The sequence below is a fragment of the Lotus japonicus genome, chromosome 3 (genome assembly GCF_012489685.1).
Source record: "Lotus japonicus ecotype B-129 chromosome 3, LjGifu_v1.2".
Lineage (NCBI taxonomy): Eukaryota > Viridiplantae > Streptophyta > Magnoliopsida > Fabales > Fabaceae > Lotus > Lotus japonicus.
Window position 1 is genome coordinate 79915172 of NC_080043.1, and position 21130 is coordinate 79936301.

Sequence of the window (21130 nt, forward strand, 5' to 3'; positions counted from 1 at the left end):
ATAAAACTTGTCTCGCTACTTAGCTATGGCTAGCCAACTGTATCATTTTCAAGGCATGACAACGTTAATGTGTGGTTGAAATCCAGTAAGTCTTCACGTTAAGACAAGAGCTTATAGCATGTTTGGATGTGCTTATACTTTATCAGAATTAATTCTGAAACCTAGAAGCTACTTAACAGAAACTTTCTTTAATTGATTTGGACTTCAGAATCAAATGTAGAAGTAGTTTTCAAGTCTACTAGGATAGTCTTTTCTGTTGTTGAAGGAAAACTTCCTACAAATCTCTAAGGTTTTTTTTTTACTCCCTAGATCATTGGATATAAAGACAGTTCTACTTGGATAAGGATAGGACCACTAATTGTGGTTAAATTGAATCAGTCTCTTCCAACTGATACGTGCTAGAAAAGTATATCAGTTAAGTATTTATTTAGACACAAAAATAGTCTCCATCAATTTGCTTTGTTTTAACGTGCTTCCAATGATTGTCATATTTCAGACTGTTATTTAGTAATGTTTAAGACATATTATCTAAAATGTATCCCACAACCACTATTGTGTCCTTAAAGTTAGTTCTTTAAGCCTTTCAATTTGCCCTGAACTAAGCTGCTGTTAATATGATTGGTTGTTTATTTAAACTTTTTCATTCACCACCAACCGTGATTTCCAACAAACCACATTTTATTGGTTAAGAAAAAACTTTTCCTTATGGTGTCTTTTGCTGCTGTATTTGATCTTGTTGGGTCTTCATTTTTTTTTCGTTCTCTGCACTTGGTTTTGCTAAATAATGCTGTTATATACTGTGGAATGAATTCTGAGTTGGCAGTATGTAGCCCCTTTGAAAATTACTCACTAGCTTAAACCAAGCTGTTAAGGGATTTGATTGCAGTTGAGAAAAGGACAAGGACAGTAAATTTTGAACAATGTCCTTTATTGAGCAAGATGCCTGGTGATTTTTCTCCACAAGCTGTTTTAATGTGTTGGTGAAGTTTTTTTATGGTGCTAATATATGTTCATTTCTGGTATTGAGTGTATCTTGGGTTGGGGGGTGCTTTTTCATCTATTCATTGATTTCATTAGATTAGTGTTTAGTAATGATTTATTCACACTCATATTTCTCTTTCATTTCATTGTGCACAACCAAATCCCAGTATCAAATACAAAAAATATAGCTAGCCTGCGGCCTGCCCAATATATATCCAAGAAAATGATCAAACCAATGCAATTCCTCATCCATTAATCAAAATAAGGTACTAGAACACAAAAACAAATTAGAAGCAACGAAAGAATACATAAAATGAATGGTCATGCTAGATTACTTGAACTTATTTAGGGACACCTTGAACTAATTTATTGTATTGGATTGAACAAGGTGTTTGATATTTGTTGGGTACGCGATCGCGGGATTAGAAGAGTTGTACGAAGTTATTGCAGTGACTAAGTTTGCAGCTTCTGTTGTGTGAATTCCATCCCAAAATACATACTCATTCCTATTCTGGCATGGAATACCATCACGAATACATTTTCCCTTTACATTTGTCGGGCAACAACCATGATGAGTGACCGTGAAACCTGAAATTCAAGAACCATGGAGGTTTTATGTCATATTCATGTACTGTTTCGATTGAAAATTGTGAATTGAAGTATAAGAAAGCCAAAATGTTTACCAGCAGATTTGTCACGGATTATGGATGTACTATTTATAAAGATGAATTTGGAATCAATTAAGATTTTCTTGTTGAATCGGTCCACTAGAGATTTCAGCTGATCATTAAAAAGGAATGCAGCAACATTCTTCTCCTCAACACAAGATCCATTTACCATGAGCTTTGGAATGCAACCTAAGCGATCCAACCCAACCAGCACGGACTTTCTTGCCCCAAAATGATGCAAAGTCTGTCGTGGATCATAAACAATTTTTCATTATTAAAGTAATTAAACTTAGCCAACCCAAAGATTCATGCTTTTCATAATCTCAAAGCTAGTAAATAGTTATCAATTTGAACCTAATTCAATACTACGTGAATTTTTTTGTTAGATATGTACTTAAGATGTTAATTATACCTGTAAGTAATGAGATAATTGGTGGATAAGAGCTTTAGCATATTGCTTCGGGGTATACATGCGGCTTGTGTTGAATACATTGGGAAGGAAGTAATTTTGTTCGAAATCATTGGTGCCTATATTCACATAATACAAGCATTGATTAAGGTATTGTGTAGCTTTGTCTAAACCTCCAAGTTTGTGGGAAATTCGAGACACTATGGCTCTGTGATGAAGTAGTTGTAATCCCAAGTTGACGTTATGACCCTGCATACATATATGAAATTTAGTGGTTGCATGAAACACAAATAAGGAAATAATTCATCCACATTCACCCAAAGAAATATAGGGATAGAAAAAGTAGGTAGCAATACCAATTGGCCGCCGCTCTCCTTGCGAATTCCGGCTGAACCGGATGCATAGTTGACACCTTTTAATATGTCCGAGCCACTAAGGTTTGCAAAGGGTGGGATGAATTCCTGAAATCCCAACAATTGTGCTGCAATTGTAAAAAATTTAAAATGTTATACATGTAAGTTTTTCAGTTCCTATACGTAAACATATGGGATTTTTTTAACTACAACAGATATTTGTTTCTGATAAAAATTAAACCACTTTTAGACTTTATGTCTTGATTGTTTATCAATGGAAATCATAGAATATGCATGTTACCTATTTTGTCAATGGGATTTCTTCCGTTGGAATATCTTCCAGTTGGGAAAGTTGCAGGGAAGTCGATGCCATATGGCAAGAAATTAGCTTTTGCGGAGGTTGGAAGATTGTTGTTGTTTCCACTATCAGATAGAGAATCCCCAAACACAAAAATGCAAGGCACTTGGGATTCTCCAAGGACAGTACTACGTTGCATGATGCTTGCAACCATGAGAACAAGAGATAGAACCAACCATGTTTTAGTACTCTCACAACCCATTTAATTTAATTTCTCTCTCGATCGAACACAAGTAATGAAAGTAGTTTTTGCTATATGACTATGATAATATGAAGCTAATTAATCAATTGAGGATTGTGTGAGAATAAGAGAAGATGATATGCATGTATTTATAAGTACGTGGCCGTGAGGGGAGGGACATGGGCAAGTTATATAAATATAATTAAATTGTCTAAATTGGCAGCATTGATGGAACCATCTTTTTCCATGGATTCAATAATGTACATTATGACCATCTATTCAATATTTTCGCCCACCCTTCTTGCTGCAGTAGTATAAGAGAATCATCAATGGGAAAAGTTATGTTGATATATTGATATTTTGAAAACACTTTTTTTTACAAACATCCGGTACTCGATCATCCTTTGTATACAGTCAGATTCGGGATTTAGTCAAAGTTAAGACTCATTATCCCTCTTGGAGTGTATTGTGTGAGGATCAAACCCGAAAGCTCTTCTCACACACTCAGCTTGTATTGCCAACTGAGCTACCCCTTTAACTTAAGTATTTTAGAAACACTTTCACTTTCATCTCGATGAAATATGATATTTGATAAAATATGAAGAAAAGAAAGATAAATAAATAAATGATATAAAATGTGATAATTATGATAAGAAATGCAGGAAGATAAAAAAATTAAGTAAAAATGAGATGTAAGAGATGAATATATTAACACTTAGAATCAATGTATGTTTGCAGAATTAATGTTACGTTTACACTTGAATTTCAATTCCATTCCAATTTCAGCGGTGCCACATCAGCATTAATCATCCAGTCAGCTGTACAAGTGGATGTAGAGAGATAGTTGAAATGCTGACCAAGGAGAGTCAACCCCTATTGGGGGAAATCCCAGAATAAAAAGTGAGTCAACCTATTGGCGAAGGCTACATTTGATTTACCACTATGCATGTCATATGACCATTTCTTTGAAGACAAACAACAGGATAAAATTATTAGATTAATAAATTTAGAAAGTGGGTGGTTGAGCTCTCATTAATAACAAGATATATATTTTTTTTTTTGAGAGTAAAGTGAATGACTCATGGATGAGACATCGTTTAAAGTTTCCAGGATTTGATAAGAAAAATTTTAAAGAATAAAATCCACGAGTACTAATATTAATACCCATATAGGCTTTTTCATCTTCTGTTAAAAGGTGAATATTATTTCTTAACACCTCTTGTAGCATAAGACAAAAATTCAGCTGATACTTTACAGATGAAGGAGGATCCTTGAAGGTTGTTTCTGCAGATTCTGGGTGTTCTAAATTTTAATTATTATACAAACCTTAGCTAGTTTTTGTTAAATGTAAAATTATATTAAAATATTAATATTACATAAATAAATTTATTAATAATATATTATAAATCTAATTTAAGTAATGGCTCACTAGTTGGACTAGTACAAAACGGTTAGAGATTATACGAGCCACCCTTGATAATTAACCATGCAACACCTCTATAAGTGTTGTGGATCTTTTTGTTAATTATAGCAGGTCTTTGTTTGAATTAATGTATTGCTTTGTTATAAGGATAACTCTTGCACGTGTTAACAAAATAAAATTTGATTACGTTGATTTAAATCAAAATTACTTACGATAAATTGTTGTATTATTTTAGAAGATTAATGTGCGGCTAGTCGGCTACAGTGACTGACGTAATATATATATAATGATGGTTTTAGTGAACTGCAGCAATATAACCACCTTAATTATACTGTAGCAATTTTTTTTTTGTAGTGTATTAATTCAGTTTGGCTTATAAAAAAAGGAGATTAGGGTTTTGGTTGATGGGGCAAGAAGGAGAAGTAGGAGGCGAGAAAGAAAGAAAGTAAAAACCTGATCTAGAAAGGAGAGGTAAGAGGTGAGAAAGAAAGAAAATTTAGAAGATGAAGAAGGGTGAAATGAAGATGAAAAGATTGAGAGTTTTCTTTTTATTTATTTAAATTAATAATTTTTTATTTTCAAAAGAAAAAAAAAAGAAATCAATTATGATGTAGAAATGAGTCTAAATAAATATAAAAGACAAAAAATTACACATCAACCTCATTTAACACGTATGCGCGCCATGTTGGACTGGTGGTGACACATGGGATGTTGGTCGGATGTCAAACTCTGGCGAAGGTCAAAACTGAGTAGTTTTTTTAAAAAATAGAGATTAAATTTAAACTTTACTTCGATGAGGAGGGATGAAAATCAAACTTCACATATCTTATAAGGACGAAAAGTTGTTTCTGGTGAATGGGAAAAATAAAAGAGGCTACAAGGCTAAGGCATCCCGTGACAATAAATGAACAACTATGTCTGGGGAAACATCAAAACACGTAAAATCACACTGCTGAGCAGCTCCAAAACCCGCCATGCAATCTGCTGGACCGTTGGCTTCTTGAGGAATATGACGCAACCTAATGTCCCAACTCCGGGCAAGCAAAAGATGAACATCCATAAACATGCTAGCAAATTCAAGTAAACGAAACCTCCCCTGAGTGAGAAAATTCACAATCTCCTCGCAATCTGACTCATAATAAACCCGACGAATATTAATTCCTCCTCCAAAGGAGATGAAGACCCATAAGAAGCGCATGAAGTTCTGCAGCCAAAGGATCACCACCAAGCACACCGACACATAAACCAAATTGCCAAGCTCCACTTGAATCCCGCACAACACCTCGATCCCATTCCCATACGTCGTCGTGTATGGTCATACGCACCATCAATAGTAAGAGAAACAAAGCCTACGACAGGAACCGCTCCACCTCTCAATTTGCAAAAACTCTAAAATCCGATCCTGGGACTTTGCAAGGTTTTGAGAATAATCTCTCTTCTCCTGCAGAATCCACGAGAAGACAGACTGGACCGTATGTCCACTATGCACCCCCAAGCACTCAATCTTTCCTCCACCGCCACAAGCCCCACCATACCGAGGCAAACATGGAAGAGTGCGGGCCTTGAGCCCAAGTCCGAACCCAAGTCTGAACATCCATGACCCGAAACTGCGGGCACAAAAAGGCTTGAAACCTTAACCAGATCTCACGCAAATGCGGGCAATACCGGAGGCAATGCAACGCATCCTCCATAGGATGTGAGCAGCGAGAACACTGAGAAGAAGTAGCAAGACGACAACAATACTTCACAATATTCACCTGGATCGCATCATGAAGATGAACCAAAGAAAAACCCTCATCATCCCTTTCTTTTACTAATTTTAATTTGATTATAATTATATGTTCAAGTGGTGTAAAAAGTTTTGTTCCACCTGGTTGAAGCATGTGTAATCTAAATTTGATTACTTTATTTTGTTTGTGATATTTTCTTGTTAAATCCAATTCGATTAAACCGTTTATATCCTTTTCTTAGCCCTAATGTGTGTGTCACACTGGCACTATTAATTGTGTGTGTCACATTGACACTTATATAATTACCGATTAACTTATTTTAGTCAAGGATTGTCTAAATGACCCATGTAAGTTATTAACCCACAACTCAATTGACCAATATAATTTTTTATAAACAAATTAATAAATAAAATATAAAAATTTAACTCATTTATCTTTAATGTGATTAGACGATGTGTTATTTAACCCAAACTTTCTCATAGGTAATTTAGGCAACCTCTTTAATCAAGGGTAGAAAAGCTCAAGTTGTTGGAACTATATAATGTGTGTGTCACATTGGCACTTATCAGTTAACTTTGTTCCTTTTCTTTTTTAAGAAATTTTTTATAACCCAAAAAATATGCATCTAAGTGTGGGGTCCCTAAGTGTGATATTCACATAAAATGAATGTATGATAATGGTAAAGTATTTCAAAAAAAGATAATGGTAAGTGCAGCCTTCTCCAATACGTTTAACTTTAATTTCGTTTCTTTCAATTTTGTTGTGTTCCCCCCAATATATAGGCTTGACTTCTCCGGTCAGCATTTCAAGTTCAACTTTCTCTCTCTCTCTCTCCATCCACTTGTACAGCTGACTTGGAAAATGCTGATATGTCATATGAATTCAAATCCAATGCCCAGGTGAGCGAAAATATTGAACAGGTGGTCATACGTACACAAGCGCGGCAAAAGCAAACATGATTGGAATCTATGGAAAAACATGTCTCATTAATTTCCTGGAAGTTTAATTGTGATTCTTAATCAATGCTGCCAATTTAGACAATTTAATTAACTTGCCCATATTGTCCCTCCCTCATGCCCACGTACCTTATATATAAATACATGCATTCATCTTCTCTTATATTCACAAATTCATCAATCGATTAATTAGCTTGATATCATATCATCATAGTCATATATCAAATACATCATTAGCTTGTTGTAATCGAGAGAGAAGTTAGCCAAATGGGTTGTGAGAGTAAAACATGGTTGATTCTGTCTCTTGTAACTGTCATGGTTGCAAGCATCATGCAACATAGTACTGTCCTCGGAGAATCCCAAGTGCCTTGCATTTTTGTGTTTGGGGATTCTCTATCTGATAGTGGAAACAACAACAATCTTCCAACCTCTGCAAAAGCTAATTTCTTGCCATATGGCATCGACTTTCCTGCAACTTTCCCAACCGGAAGATATTCCAACGGAAGAAATCCCATTGATAAAATAGGTAAAATATAGCATGCTCTTATTTCACATATTAAAAACGATATACAAGTTGATATACAATCGGTACACAAGTTAACGATGGTTTTTATCAGTCGCAAATATTTGTGGCTTTAAAAACGACTACTAGCTAACCTGTACGCACATTGTATCTCAACATGCTAAATCATATTTCACATATTAAAGCTCGTATGTAAACTCGAACTATATATAACATTTTAAATACAATTGCAGCCCAACTGTTGGGATTTCAGGAATTCATCCCCCCATTTGCAAACCTTAATGGCTCAGACATACTCAAAGGTGTCAACTATGCATCTGGCTCAGCCGGAATTCGCAAGGAGAGCGGCAGCCAATTGGTATTGTTACCTAATTTTTCTATCTCTATAACTGATCTTTGGGTGAATATGGATGAATTATTATTTTTATTTGTGTACATTTCGTACAACCACTAAATTTCATATATGCATGTATGTTATGCAGGGTCATAACGTCAACTTGGGATTACAACTACTTCATCACAGAGCCATAGTATCACGTATTGCTCACAAACTTGGAGGTTTAGACAAAGCTAAACAATACCTTAGTCAGTGCTTGTATTACGTGAATATAGGGACTAATGATTTCGAACAAAATTACTTCCTTCCCAATGTATTCAACACAAGCCGCATGTATACCCCGAAGCAGTATGCTAAAGTTCTTATCCACCAATTATCTCATTACTTACAGGTATAATTAACATCTTAAGTACATATCTAACAAAAAAAATCCATGGATTGAATTAGGTACAAATTGATAACTATTCACTGGCCTTGAGATGATGAAAAGCATGAATCTTTTGGTTGGCTAAGTTTAATGACTTTCAAAATCACATATTATTGATACTATCACATAAGTTTGGTTTAGCTAACATCCATGTGAGAACTTTTCATTGACATGCACTCTGTCTAGTGATAGTTTTTAACAACTATTAATTTTTTATTGCCGCTAAACAGGATGCATGTCGATTGAATGTCCGCCAAAAATCATATGTTCACGTTATATCACTCTTAATATTATGTAGAAATATCATGTTTTATAATAATGAAAAATTGTTTATGATCCATGACAGACACTGCATCATTTTGGGGCAAGAAAGTCTGTGCTGGTTGGGTTGGATCGCTTAGGTTGCATTCCAAAGCTCAGAGTAAATGGATCTTGTGTTGAGGACAAGAATGATGCCGTGTTCCTTTTTAATGATCAACTAAAATCTCTAGTGGATCAATTCAACAAGAAAATCTTAACTGATTCCAAATTCATCTTCATAAATAGTACATCCATAATCCACGACAAATCCGTTGGTAAGCATTTTGGCATTCTTATACTTCAATTCACAATTTTCAATTGAAACAATACTTAAATATAACATAACACCATGGTTCTTGAATTTTAGGTTTCGCGGTTACTCATCATGGTTGTTGCCCGACAAATGAAAAGGGGAAATGTATTCGTGATGGTATTCCATGCAAGAATAGGAATGAGTATGTGTTTTGGGATGGAATTCATACAACAGAGTCCGCAAATTTAGTCACTGCAATAACTTCATACAATTCTTCTAATCCAGCCATCGCTTACCCAACAAATATCAAACACCTTGTCCAATCCAATACAATAAATTAGTTCAAGGTGTCCCTGAATAAATTCAAATAATCTAGCATGACAATTCATGTGATGTTCTTTCCTTACTTAATTCTAATTTGTTTGTGTGTTCTTGTACCTTTTTTGATTAATGGATGAGGAATTGCATCGGTTTGATCATTTTCTTGGATATTTAATCATTGGCAGGCTAGCTATTTTTTCTGTATTTGATATGTAATTTGTTGAAATGAGATGGAAAAAAATATGAGTGTGAATGAATCATTACTCAATACTAATCTAACGGAATCAATGAATAGAGTGAAAAAGCACCCCAACCCATGATAAACTCGGCTTTTGTACCCAAGTAGTAGAATTTTGTCTGGAAATTACAACTTTGGGGTATATTTTTTTTATTTACCAATCTAGTATAAATCAGTGGCGGTTCTATTTCTTTTTTTTTTCTTTTTTTTAAAGAATTGTCAATTGCATTGGCATGTTACTTTTTTTTCGTTTTTTAAATAAATCGCAACCATGTTGGTGTTTTTCCTATTTTTTAATTTTTTTTTGTTTTTTCTATTTTTTACCTTTTTTTAAATTCGCCAACTTGTTTCTTGGCTTTTATTTTTTTTTAAATTAGTAATTAAAATGGTATTTAATCAATTGATACTCACACACAATTTTGTGTCATTATTAACTTTTGCAGCACTTTGATCATAAATATTTGAACCGATATTTAAAGATAAACATATGCATGACATAATTTAGTTCAAGAGAAAGTGCCTTTTCCCCTACAGCTGAAATGCGTTTGGAATAGTCATGGTATTTGGGTCTTTGCTTTGTAAGGCTTAGGCCCCGTTGGGAAATACATCTTAATTAAGCGCTTATGACCAATCGCTTATGACCATAAGCGCTTACTCATAAGCTATTTTAAAATATTTATATTGAAATAAATTGAAAATAAACTATATATAAGCATAAGCTCTTTTTCATAAGCTATCCTTAGTAGCTTATGAAAATAAGCTCAAAACAGTTTATGGTAGGCCATAAGTTGTTAGCACAAGCTCTCTCAAACACTGGCGTAAGAGTATATGCTATCAGATAAGCTCAAATAAGCTCTTCCAAACGGGGCCTTAGTGTGGTGGGATTGGCTTTTAATTCTAAAGAGAGTTTACCCGCTCCCCTTGGTCCTATGTGTAGTTTTGTATTTACTGGTTTTTTTTTCCTTCACTTTCTAGCTTGTAATTATCTTCTTAGGTTGAAGTACCCCTAATACTTCTATTTATATATCATTTGGCTTACCTAAATAAATGTATATGTATATATAATAAAAAAGGAAAATAAAAAATTTAATTTCTTAACCGATGTAATGTACGACACTAAGAAATTGCAGTCGTTGTATATCAAATATTACGTATTTTCACTAAAAACTAGTATGAATAACTTGTGGTGTTTTTAGCCGCCATTTTTCGCAAAGTTATCCACCATTTTATTTCTTGTATAATACGATGACTTTTAGTGACGGTTTCATGTGAACTGACGTATTGTACCAAATGACGAAGGTAATTATTAAATGACGTTGACCGGCCAAACCGACTTTCATTTAAATTACATTTGTCAAAACCGCCACAATTTACAACATTTAACCGCTACAATTTGCAATTTTTTTATAGTAATATATGTTGCTGTAAGTATCACATTCATTTGCGTCTTTTGTATGTCAAAATGGTAAGGTTAACGCTTGTTTTCCATCCACCCGTTTATAACATTTTATATTGAGTGTAGTATACATGAGCTATTCTTTTTATAGCAGTGACAACAAAAGAGGTCTTTAATAGATATAATTTCCCTGCTCTTATTCTTGCTCTGTGGGTCTCAATATGGTTGATTTCTTGTACTTATTTTGATTGTAAATATAATGTCAAGTGGTAGAAAAAGTTTTGTTCCATGCCGGTTGAAGCATGCGTAATCTAAATTTGATTATTGGTTTGTGATATTTTCTTGCTAAATCCAATTCGCTGAAAACGTTGATGTCTTTTTCTTGCAAGACACGCCCAACTTTCTTTTAGTCAAACGGTAGAAAATCTCAAGTTGTTGGAAATGTTTGTGTCACACATTGGCACTTACCGATTAACTTTCTTCTAGTGTTATTAAACTCGAACCGATCATTAACTCAGTTAGGCTTTCTTAGTCGGTCTAGTCCGAGTTTAATAAAAAAAAAGAACTTTTTCTTTCTTAAGAAAAATGTTTATAAATAAAAAATAAAAAAACTCGGTTAGGGTTTCTCAGCCGGTCCGGCCCGAGTTTGCCCAGCTTTCTATCAAGTTCTTCCTGTCTTCACTGAGCTTGGTCTCTTGAAGAAGAACCAGTTCTGGTCTCACGACAATTAAAACCTGGACCGATAGTTGACTTGGTTAGGGCTTTAAGTTAACAAGCTATTGGTTGAATCAAATTTATAATATAGTATTTATAAATTTATTTTATGTAATATTAATATAATTTTTCATTTAGTAAAAATAGCTAAGGTTTTATAGTAATTAAAATGTTCATGATTCTTAGAGTAATGATCATGTCATTTCAACTAACTTAAACTTAGTGAAAAATAAAACTTAGGCTTTGTTTGTCATGTCATTTCAACTAACTTAAAGCTTAATTGGCTAACTTAAAAACTTTTTAAAAGTGTTGGTCTCTTGAAGAAGAATCAATTCTGGTCTCACGACAATTGAAACCTGGACTGATAGTTGACTTGGTTAGGGCTTTAAGTTAACAAGCTATTGGTTGAATCAAGTTCTTCCCTTCTTCACTGAGCTTGGTCTCTTGAAGAAGAATCAGTTCTGATCTCACGACAATTAAAACCTGGACCGATAGTTGACTTGGTTAGGGCTTTAAGTTAACAAGCTATTGGTTGAATCAAATTTATAATATAGTATTTATAAATTTATTTTGTAATATTAAAATAATTTTTCATTTAGTAAAAATAGCTAAGGTTTTATAGTAATTAAAATGTTCATGATTCTTAGAGTAAGAATAAAACTTAGGCTTTGTTTGTCATGTCATTTCAGTTAACTTAAAGCTTAATTGACTAACTTAAAAACTTTTTAAAAGTGTTGGTAGATGAGTTTATTTTAGTAGCTTAAACATTTTTAATAAGTTACCTCAAGTAGCTTATAACTAGCTAGCTTAAAATTTATTTGCATCTATTCTCATCTTTATCCTTATCATTTTATTAAATGAAGGAGATTCGCAACAACATTGCTAATTTATAATGGGATGCAAGATGACAATTTAAAAAATAAATAAATAATGGGATGCAAGATGATACTTTTATTTTGAATATTATTTTAGAAAGCAGAAAGATATATTAATCGCAAGCTTTGGGAGCAAAGCTCAAAAAGATACAACGAGAGCGGTGATTAATATAGCAAAAAGAAACCACCAACCAGCGAAAACCAACCCCCCAAGAACCAAGAAAGAGAACCCAACAAAACCACCCTATTTGAAAAATACAAAGAAACCTACCAAACCCAAGAACTACAAGAGCCAAGCTACAAACCAAAAGATACAGCCTCTGATTACGTACCCTTCCAAAAACCTGTGAGCCAGAGAAGAAGAATTATGCGAGAATTACCTCAATCTTCGAGTAGCAATGTTAGCAGCTATGCCTTGAACCGCCATTTCGTCTGAGCAATCATAGACCATTCTAATACCCATCGCTAAGGCTCTCCTCACTCTAATTTATTATCGGATGCGAGATGATATACTTTTATTTTGATTATTACTTTATGATATAAAATAATTTATTTTATTTAATAAAAATATGGAATAGAAAATAAATAAAAAACTAATATTATATTTTTAAGATGATAAATAATTTAAGCTAAATTAAAATATTTAAGTGATAATTATTTTATTATTAATATATATGTATTGATATGTACATAAATAAATATTAAATATAATATTAAAAATTATACAAATATGTCACATTTATGTGATTTATAATTTCAGCTTGCTCAACGGCTAGTTTTATAAAAAAAATTCAATTAGGTAGCTTTTCAGCTTTCACCTTTTAACTAACTTAGAACCTCTCCAATGCAAGATTTTTAGTTCTTATTTTTGAGTTCAGAACTAAGAACTAAGAACTTTACCATTGGAGGTGCTGTCATGGAGCTCTTAGTTCTTAAAAATAAGAACTCAGTTCTTATATAAGAAGTTTTACTTTTTGAGTTCTTATCTTAAAATGTTAATTATTTTTCTCTCATCCAAATTACTTTATTACTTTATGAGTTTTATTTTTTACTTTATGAAAATAAAAAGTATAAATAATATGGTTGGTGAGACCAAATGAATAATGGTAAGAACTAAGAACTAAGAACTCATGGTTGGAGCAAAATTGCTTGAGAGTTGCTTAAGCACATGTGGCAATACGAGCCCACATGAATAGTGCTAAGAACTAAGAAATAAGAATTAGCATTGGAGATGCTCTTATAAGCTTTCAGGTAGTTTATAGTTAGATGTGTCACACATAGTCTTAATTAAATACTTTTGTGTAATTTTGTTGTCTAATGAGAAACTCTCAACCACCCACTTTTTAAATTTATTAATCTAATAATTTTTTCATTTCTTCAACTTATCATTCATGTATCCTGTAATGATTGAAGAACAATATAAAACTAGATTTAAGAAAGATATGAATCAAACTTTTGTCTTCAAAGAAATGGTCGTATGAAATGCATATATAGTGGTTTTTTTTATAAACCAAATTATATTCAAAAATAACACAAGGGTGCTAAACCCAAATACAAGAGAGGAAAAATGAGAACAAAACAAAACAATAAAAAAAATAAAGAACCCAACTTCAAATTACTAGCCCCACCCAACTTCAACTCCTTTCTACAAACTAACGCTTAAAACAACCAAACCCACAGCCACAAGTGGTAATGCAGCCTCTTCGCCGATACGTCGACTCACTTTTCTTTTGTTAATGGAGGGAAGGGTAGTTCACTTGGTAAGCTAAGGGAATGAAGAGATTTGTAGGGTGAAGGGTCAGGGTTTGAATCCTGACGAAGGAACTTATTTACTAACAATTAACAACTAGCATTTACCTATAAAAAAAAAACTTTTCTTTTGTTAATTTCTTTCAAATTTGTTGACTTTCCTCGGTCAGCATTTCAACTCTCTCTCTCTCCATCCACTTGTACAGCTGACTGGATGATTAATGCTGATGTGGCATCGCTGAAATTGGAGTTGAATTGAAATCCATGTGTAAACGTCACATTAATTCTGCAAACATATATTGATTCTAAATTTTAATACATGCACACTTCAATTTCTCTTCCGTATTTTATACTATCATTTTCACTTATTTTCTTTTTGTTTGTCTGCGTTTTATATCGTTATCACATATTATATCACTCATTTATCTTTTTTTTCTTCATATTTCATCAAGAAAACATTTTTTTTTTAAAATGTCATCATAACTTTTATATTAATTATATTCTCGTATACTACTGCAGCAAGCAGGGTGGGCGAAAATATTGAATTGATGGTCATAACGTGCACATACGCGGCGAAAGAAAAACTATTGAATCCATGGAAAAAGATGGTTCCATTAATTTCGTCGAAGTTTGATTGTAATCCATAATCAATGCTGCCAATTTAGACAATTTAACTTGCCACGTACCTTATAAATACATGCATTCATCTTCTCTTATTGTCACTCAATCAATCCATTATAGCTTGATATCATCATAGTCCAATAGCAAATACTTAATCAGCTTCTTGTGATCGTAAGAAGAAATTAACTAAATGGGTAGTGAGAGTAAAACATGGTTGATTCTCTCTTTTGTTCTCATGGTTGCAAGCATCATGCAACATAGTACTGTCCTTGGAGAATCCCAAGTGCCTTGCATTTTTGTGTTTGGGGATTCTCTATCTGACAGTGGAAACAACAACAATCTTCCAACCTCAGCAAAAGCTAATTTCTTGCCATATGGCATCGACTTCCCTGCAACTTTTCCGACTGGAAGATATTCCAACGGACGAAATCCCATTGACAAAATAGGTAACAACATGCTCATGCTCTATATAATTTATGTCCATATACAATCAAAACATGCAGTGGTGTTTTTATCAACGGTAAATATTTGTACCGCTTAAAAACCATCACTAACTTGTGCATCGATTGAATGTCAAAAACGATATCTTAATTAACGTACAAAAACTTACATTATGGAAACTCTAATTATATGACATTTTCAATACCATTGCAGCCCAAATGTTGGGATTTAAAAAATTCATCCCACCCTTTGCAAACCTCAGTGGCTCAGACATACTAAAAGGTGTCAACTATGCATCTGGTTCAGCCGGAATTCGCAAAGAGAGCGGCAGCCAATTGGTATTTCTTCCTACTTTTTCTATCCCTATATTTCTTTGGGTGAATGTGGATGAATTATTTTCTTCTTTGTGTTTCATGCAACCGCTAAATTTCATATATGTATGCAGGGTCATAACGTCAACTTGGGATTACAACTACTCCATCACAGAGCCATAGTGTCCCGAATTGCCCACAAACTTGGAGGTTTAGACAAAGCTACACAATACCTTAGTCAGTGCTTGTATTATGTGAATATAGGCACCAATGATTTTGAACAAAATTACTTCCTTCCCAATGTATTCAACACGAGCCGCATGTATACCCCGAAGCAATATGCTAAAGCTCTTATCCACCAGTTATCTCATTATTTACAGGTATAAATAATATCTTACATATCTAACAGAAAAAATCATATAGTACTGAATTATGTTCAAATTGTTAACTATTTTGAGGGACATACGTTTTTGAGGGACAATATTCCATTCAACACTTTGTTTGCTAAATAAGGTGTCGATTGGATGTGTATGTTCGACAAAATCAATATGTTCAGGTTATTTTTTTTTTTGATAAGCTAAAGAATATATTGAAAAGAATTCGAAGTACAAAATCAATATGTTCAAGCTAAATATATCACTCTTAATATTATGTACAATATCATGTTTTATAATAATGAAAATTTGTTTTTAATCCACGACAGACTCTACATCATTTTGGAGCAAGAAAGTCAGTGCTGGTTGGGTTGGATCGCTTAGGTTGCATTCCAAAGCTTTTAGTAAATGGATCTTGTGTTGAGGAGAAGAATGTTGCTGCATTCCTGTTTAATGATCAGCTTAAATCTCTAGTGGATCAATTCAACAAGAAAATCTTAACTGATTCCAAATTCATTTTCATAAACAGTACATCCATAATCCACGACGAATCCGTTGGTAAACATTTTGGCTTTCTCATACTTCAATATAATTCACAATTTTCAATTGAATAGTACTTGAATATGACATCAAGTTTCTTGAATTTCAGGTTTCATGGTTACTAAACATGGTTGTTGCCCGACAAATGACCGGGGAAAATGTATTCCAGAAGGAATTCCATGCCGGAATAGGCATGAGTATGTATTTTGGGATGGAATTCACACAACAGAAGCTGCAAACTTAGTCACCGCAATAACTTCGTACAACTCTTCTAATCCAGCCATCGCTTACCCAACAAATATCAAACACCTTATTCAATCTAATACAATAAATTAATTCTAGGTATCCTTGAATATGTTCAAATAATCTTAGCATGATCCTTTTAAATTTTAAGCAGAATAAGTTGACTTAAATTTGAAGCGATGCATGTTATATAGTCTTTCATTGCTTGATTGTTTAATTTATATATATGTTCTTGTACATTGTTTGGATAAATGGATGAGAAATTGCATTGGTTTGATCTTAATGTTGGATTTTTAATCATTTGGCAAGCTAGCTACCAACAGTAGACAGCACTCCAATTCCTCTTTTAACACAGATCCAATTAAGTTCAACACACACTGGTTTGCAACAAAAACAAGATACCCAAAATGCACCACAACTTGACAGCAAAAAAATCCAAACCAGAAAAAGTGGTCACAATAAAAACCAGCAGATAATTAAGATTAAGAGATAAATCTTCCTTGTCCAGAAAAGCATTAGGCTTAGGCCCAAAAACTGGTAGACTTAACACCAAGCGCAGATGCCTATGATCTAAGAGAGAATTGTGCCTAATGAATATTAATGATGATCCATTGAGCCGTAGTCAATTGCACTGTTTGATTGCTTGTTCGCCTCTTCCTCTTTCAAGGTCTCAATGCTATCGACGTGTTTTATAAACAAAATAAAAATATGTTATCCCTCGGTAATTCGGAGTATTTTTGTTAAGGGCATCATAACCGGTGGTCGTTAGTTAGTTTAGATTCATAGTTTTTAAAATAATATTTTTACCTTTTTTTTTTACTTTTTGTTTCAGAAATATTACCAATCATATATTTTATTGGAACAAATTTGATTATTAGAAGCCACATTTTTTATTAATTTTTTTACATTTACCGCTTTTAAGTCAGAATTGCAAGAATTGTATAATACACCTGAAAAAGTATATAGATATTACAAAAGTTATAATCGAGATGAATTTGATAAATTATTTTGAAAAATATATGTACCAAAAAAAATGCACCAAAAGAAAATATAAGCAGTATATATGTGAAAGTAATATATTACTATTATATCTTTAAAAAAATTACGATTATTGAATGGAAGTCAACCTTTATAATTGTTTTGTGAGATATGTAAAGATTTTTCACATTTTCAATTAATTAGACTTTTAAATCATATCAATATTTTTTTTTTTGAAAACTGAATAAATATTATTAAAAAGCCTCCCAAAAATAGGCAAGCATCAAGGTACATGTTCATGACACCTACAAAAAAAAACCCCACCCAAAATTAGTTAAATTAAAATAAATACTTATTTTTAAATTCAAAAATTAGATTTTATTTGTTAGATTCTCTATACCCTGTCAATGAGAATATGAGATCATCATTAATATTCTATTTTTTTTTCTCATTAGATTGTAAATTTCATATAATAATGTGAGAGCTCTCCTAAAAAAAATGAGATGGGATTTTTTTAAAGGTTTAATCTTTAATTTTAATTTAAAATTCAAATTTTTTTATCCTAATTATTCAAAATCAGATAAAATCTAACTTTTGTACCAAAAGATAAGAAAAAATCTAAACTTTATACAAAATAAAATCTAACTAAAAATGTAAGCTTGACCTATAAATACATAGCTCGATCAGTAACACCTTGTATTAACTAAACACACTTTCACCGTAATAAAAAAAATCTAAACACCCTTCTACTTGTACTCGTGAATGGCTTTTCACAATTCCCTGTTTCTTCTCATTCTGTTCTTCATCTCCACATCAATTTTCATGCCTACCACGAACACAACCCTGCATTCATATATTTTCCCCAACCAAATCACCTATGCAACGTGTACTGATTTGCCAACACTGGAGTCATCTCTTCACTGGAGCTACCACCCCTCTTCAAGCATTGTCAATCTCTTGCATTCAAGAAATCAAACGCAGGGGACTCTAACTGGGTTGCTTGGGCTATCAACCCAACTTCAAAGGGTATGGTGGGTTCTCAAGCACTTGTCGCGTTTCGAAGAACCGATGGGAGTTTCAAAGCATACACTTCACCTATAACAAGTTATGCGACTCTTTTGCAAGAGGGTAATCTTAGCTTCCCTGTTCACAATGTTTCAGGTACTTATGAGAATGGGAGCATCATCATCTTTGCAAGTTTGCAACTTCCAGTGAACACGACATTGGTGAATCATGTTTGGCAAGAAGGGTTGGTTTCTGATGATGGAACTCTCCAAATGCATGCTATGTCAGGGCCTAATCTTTTTTTTTTTTTTGAATTTAGGGCCTAATCTTGAGTCTTTTGGAACTTTAGATTTTGTTTCTGGGAAGATTGAAGAAATCAGGTCAAAAAATGAACTTCAAAAGAACCAGACTCAGAAGTGTAAGTAAATTTAAAATCTTTCATATTTCTCTGCTTTGTTTGTAGCCTTTTACTTTTAATTATAACAAATATCACTTTTTTAATTGGTTACCATTGTTTTAATTTTTTAGAAGAATATATTTGATGATGCCCTAGAATACAATACATAGGGGTCACTTTATGAAAATTATCAATTTTGTTATGAAACGTTCAATTTAGTTCTTAAAAACATTGTGAACGCGTTTTTCATCAGATTAGAATTTTTTTTTACTATTTTCTTAAGGATTTTATTAACTACTTTAGAAAAATAATTTATATTTTAGAGATAATCTGATTTCCAAATAATTTGATTTTGATTTTATTTTTTAGTTAAAAAAAATTGATTATAGTAAACAAGTGAAACAAATTAAACGACACTCTAAATGGACCATGAAATTAAAGTGACCGCTTTTTCAGAGACGATGAGAATTTTATTTTCAAAAGTGATTTAGTTATGACTGATTTGATATCTTTCCAGGATTAAAATGATAGATTTACTTTTCTACCAAAAATAAGATAACATTTATTGTATTATTATTCTCAAACCAAATAGATCCTAACTTAACAAATTTGTCTCCAGTGCTATTTATTTTTATTTTTCTTTATTAGTTTGAAACTTTGAATTTACTTTGTATAGTTAATAACTAACACTTTGCCATCATTCACAGGTACATGGATTTTTGAATGCGATAAGCTGGGGAATACTAATGCCAATCGGGGTGATCTTTGCTCGCTACTTGAAGACATTTAATGGTTTAGGAGCAACATGGTTTCATTTGCATCGAGCTTGTCAATCTATTGCATTCTTGATTGGCATTGTGGGCTTTGTCACTGGTGTGTACATGGGAAATCACTATGGAGTTCATCATGGTCCTCATAGATGCATCGGAATCACTCTAATTGTTCTAGCAACTGCTCAAGTTTTTGTTGCCATATGCCTGAGGCCTAACAAGGATCACAAGTATAGAAAATTTTGGAATTTTTTTCACTACATAATCGGCTATTCAACGATTATCTTAGCCATATTGAATGTCTGTAAAGGCTTTGACATCCTCCATGGTCACATGATGTGGAAGAAAATGTATATTGGGGTACTCATATCCCTAGCCGTGATTGCTGTGATGTTGGAGGTGATAACTTGGATTCGGTGGTGCAACAAGAGGTCCAACTCTGAGGAAAGTGATGACCAGCAGCTCCCATAGGCTACCTTGTTATTTATATTTTTTTTTAGTTTTCTTTAGGGATGACAAAATTTGTATTATTTCTCTAGTGAAAAATTCATCAAACTGTAAAACATTGTTCAATTTCGTCATATGGAATGTATATATATTTTTTTCATATTGTTCCATTAATAGATATGGATATTGCTAGTTAAAATGTAAATATAGTTGTTACTGTTAGTTAAACTGTAAATATAGTTGTTGAGTTTAGTTTTGCTTAACCATAGGTTAGTTAAGAGTTGGTTAGGCTTTGGGTTAACTAACTAAATAGGTTGGTTAACTCAACTTGAGTTCTTCCTTCACTGTATATAGCTGAGAGGAAAGCTTGTAGATTCTCATTGAATCAGTTGGTATCATTTCATTCAATACAATCAAGTTTTCAGTTTCGTTTACTCTCAACTGTTTCTTTCTTCTTCTTCCTTCCTTCCGCTTTCAAGATTTGTTATCCATGATAAAAAAAAAATCAATTCTGTTGATGGTTAATCATAGTTTCCTCCTGCTTTCCATGGTTTCATATCCCTGCTGAAATTGATGTGTAGATTGTCATGAGATTTTTTTTTAATTCGATGCAAAAGGGAGGTGTTACACTGTTACTGTTATTATTTTGCCCCTGTTTTTCATTTATCACTTTGTTGTCCTTTCTTTACTGATTTCATTGTTCTCAATTCGTTCTGGAAAATTCTTGAAGCTCTTATGTAAGTTTTCTTATGATTGGGACTAATATCATAAGCTAGTGCTACAAGATAGAATCTAAAATCATTTCGAATCT

At 33.0% G+C, this 21130-nt stretch overlaps 4 protein-coding genes across 4 annotated transcripts; 3 read left to right on the plus strand and 1 right to left on the minus strand.

The window, feature by feature from the left end:
* Positions 1 to 1218: 1218 nt before the first annotated feature.
* On the minus strand, positions 1219 to 3044 carry LOC130742748 (GDSL esterase/lipase At1g29670-like). Its single transcript, XM_057594849.1, has 5 exons — positions 2713 to 3044; positions 2415 to 2539; positions 2062 to 2307; positions 1665 to 1893; positions 1219 to 1569 (listed from the first exon to the last, which is right to left on the minus strand). The coding sequence occupies exons 1-5, from the start codon at positions 2969 to 2971 to the stop codon at positions 1343 to 1345; spliced, it is 1086 nt and encodes a 361-aa protein (XP_057450832.1). The 5' UTR covers positions 2972 to 3044; the 3' UTR covers positions 1219 to 1342.
* Positions 3045 to 7249: 4205 nt separating this feature from the next.
* LOC130742749 (GDSL esterase/lipase At1g29670-like) lies at positions 7250 to 10003 on the plus strand. Its single transcript, XM_057594850.1, has 5 exons — positions 7250 to 7585; positions 7816 to 7940; positions 8065 to 8310; positions 8693 to 8921; positions 9014 to 10003. Exons 1-5 carry the CDS (start codon positions 7327 to 7329, stop codon positions 9238 to 9240), a joined length of 1086 nt encoding a protein of 361 aa, XP_057450833.1. The 5' UTR covers positions 7250 to 7326; the 3' UTR covers positions 9241 to 10003.
* A 4768-nt stretch (positions 10004 to 14771) lies between these two features.
* On the plus strand, positions 14772 to 16894 carry LOC130742750 (GDSL esterase/lipase At1g29670-like). Its single transcript, XM_057594852.1, has 5 exons — positions 14772 to 15259; positions 15468 to 15592; positions 15700 to 15945; positions 16269 to 16497; positions 16589 to 16894. Exons 1-5 carry the CDS (start codon positions 15004 to 15006, stop codon positions 16813 to 16815), a joined length of 1083 nt encoding a protein of 360 aa, XP_057450835.1. The 5' UTR covers positions 14772 to 15003; the 3' UTR covers positions 16816 to 16894.
* A 1834-nt stretch (positions 16895 to 18728) lies between these two features.
* On the plus strand, positions 18729 to 20343 carry LOC130744802 (cytochrome b561 and DOMON domain-containing protein At4g17280-like). The gene is made up of 2 exons (XM_057596956.1): positions 18729 to 18926; positions 19810 to 20343. The coding sequence occupies exons 1-2, from the start codon at positions 18729 to 18731 to the stop codon at positions 20341 to 20343; spliced, it is 732 nt and encodes a 243-aa protein (XP_057452939.1).
* The last annotated feature ends 787 nt before the right edge of the window (positions 20344 to 21130 follow it).

Bases quoted from the DNA above. Each gene is read 5' to 3' on its own strand.
- LOC130742748 (XM_057594849.1), bottom strand. From the start codon at position 2,971: ATGGGTTGTGAGAGTACTAAAACATGGTTGGTTCTATCTCTTGTTCTC. The intron at 2,308-2,414 runs GTATTGCTACCT...ATATGTATGCAG, and splicing joins AGGAGAGCGGCGGCCAATTG to GGTCATAACGTCAACTTGGG. The intron at 1,894-2,061 runs GTATAATTAACA...GATCCACGACAG, and splicing joins AATTATCTCATTACTTACAG to ACTTTGCATCATTTTGGGGC.
- LOC130744802 (XM_057596956.1), top strand. From the start codon at position 18,729: ATGGTGGGTTCTCAAGCACTTGTCGCGTTTCGAAGAACCGATGGGAGT. The intron at 18,927-19,809 runs GTGAATCATGTT...CATCATTCACAG, and splicing joins TTCCAGTGAACACGACATTG to GTACATGGATTTTTGAATGC.
- LOC130742749 (XM_057594850.1), top strand. From the start codon at position 7,327: ATGGGTTGTGAGAGTAAAACATGGTTGATTCTGTCTCTTGTAACTGTC. The intron at 7,586-7,815 runs GTAAAATATAGC...ATACAATTGCAG, and splicing joins AAATCCCATTGATAAAATAG to CCCAACTGTTGGGATTTCAG. The intron at 8,311-8,692 runs GTATAATTAACA...GATCCATGACAG, and splicing joins AATTATCTCATTACTTACAG to ACACTGCATCATTTTGGGGC.
- LOC130742750 (XM_057594852.1), top strand. From the start codon at position 15,004: ATGGGTAGTGAGAGTAAAACATGGTTGATTCTCTCTTTTGTTCTCATG. The intron at 15,260-15,467 runs GTAACAACATGC...ATACCATTGCAG, and splicing joins AAATCCCATTGACAAAATAG to CCCAAATGTTGGGATTTAAA. The intron at 15,593-15,699 runs GTATTTCTTCCT...ATATGTATGCAG, and splicing joins AAGAGAGCGGCAGCCAATTG to GGTCATAACGTCAACTTGGG.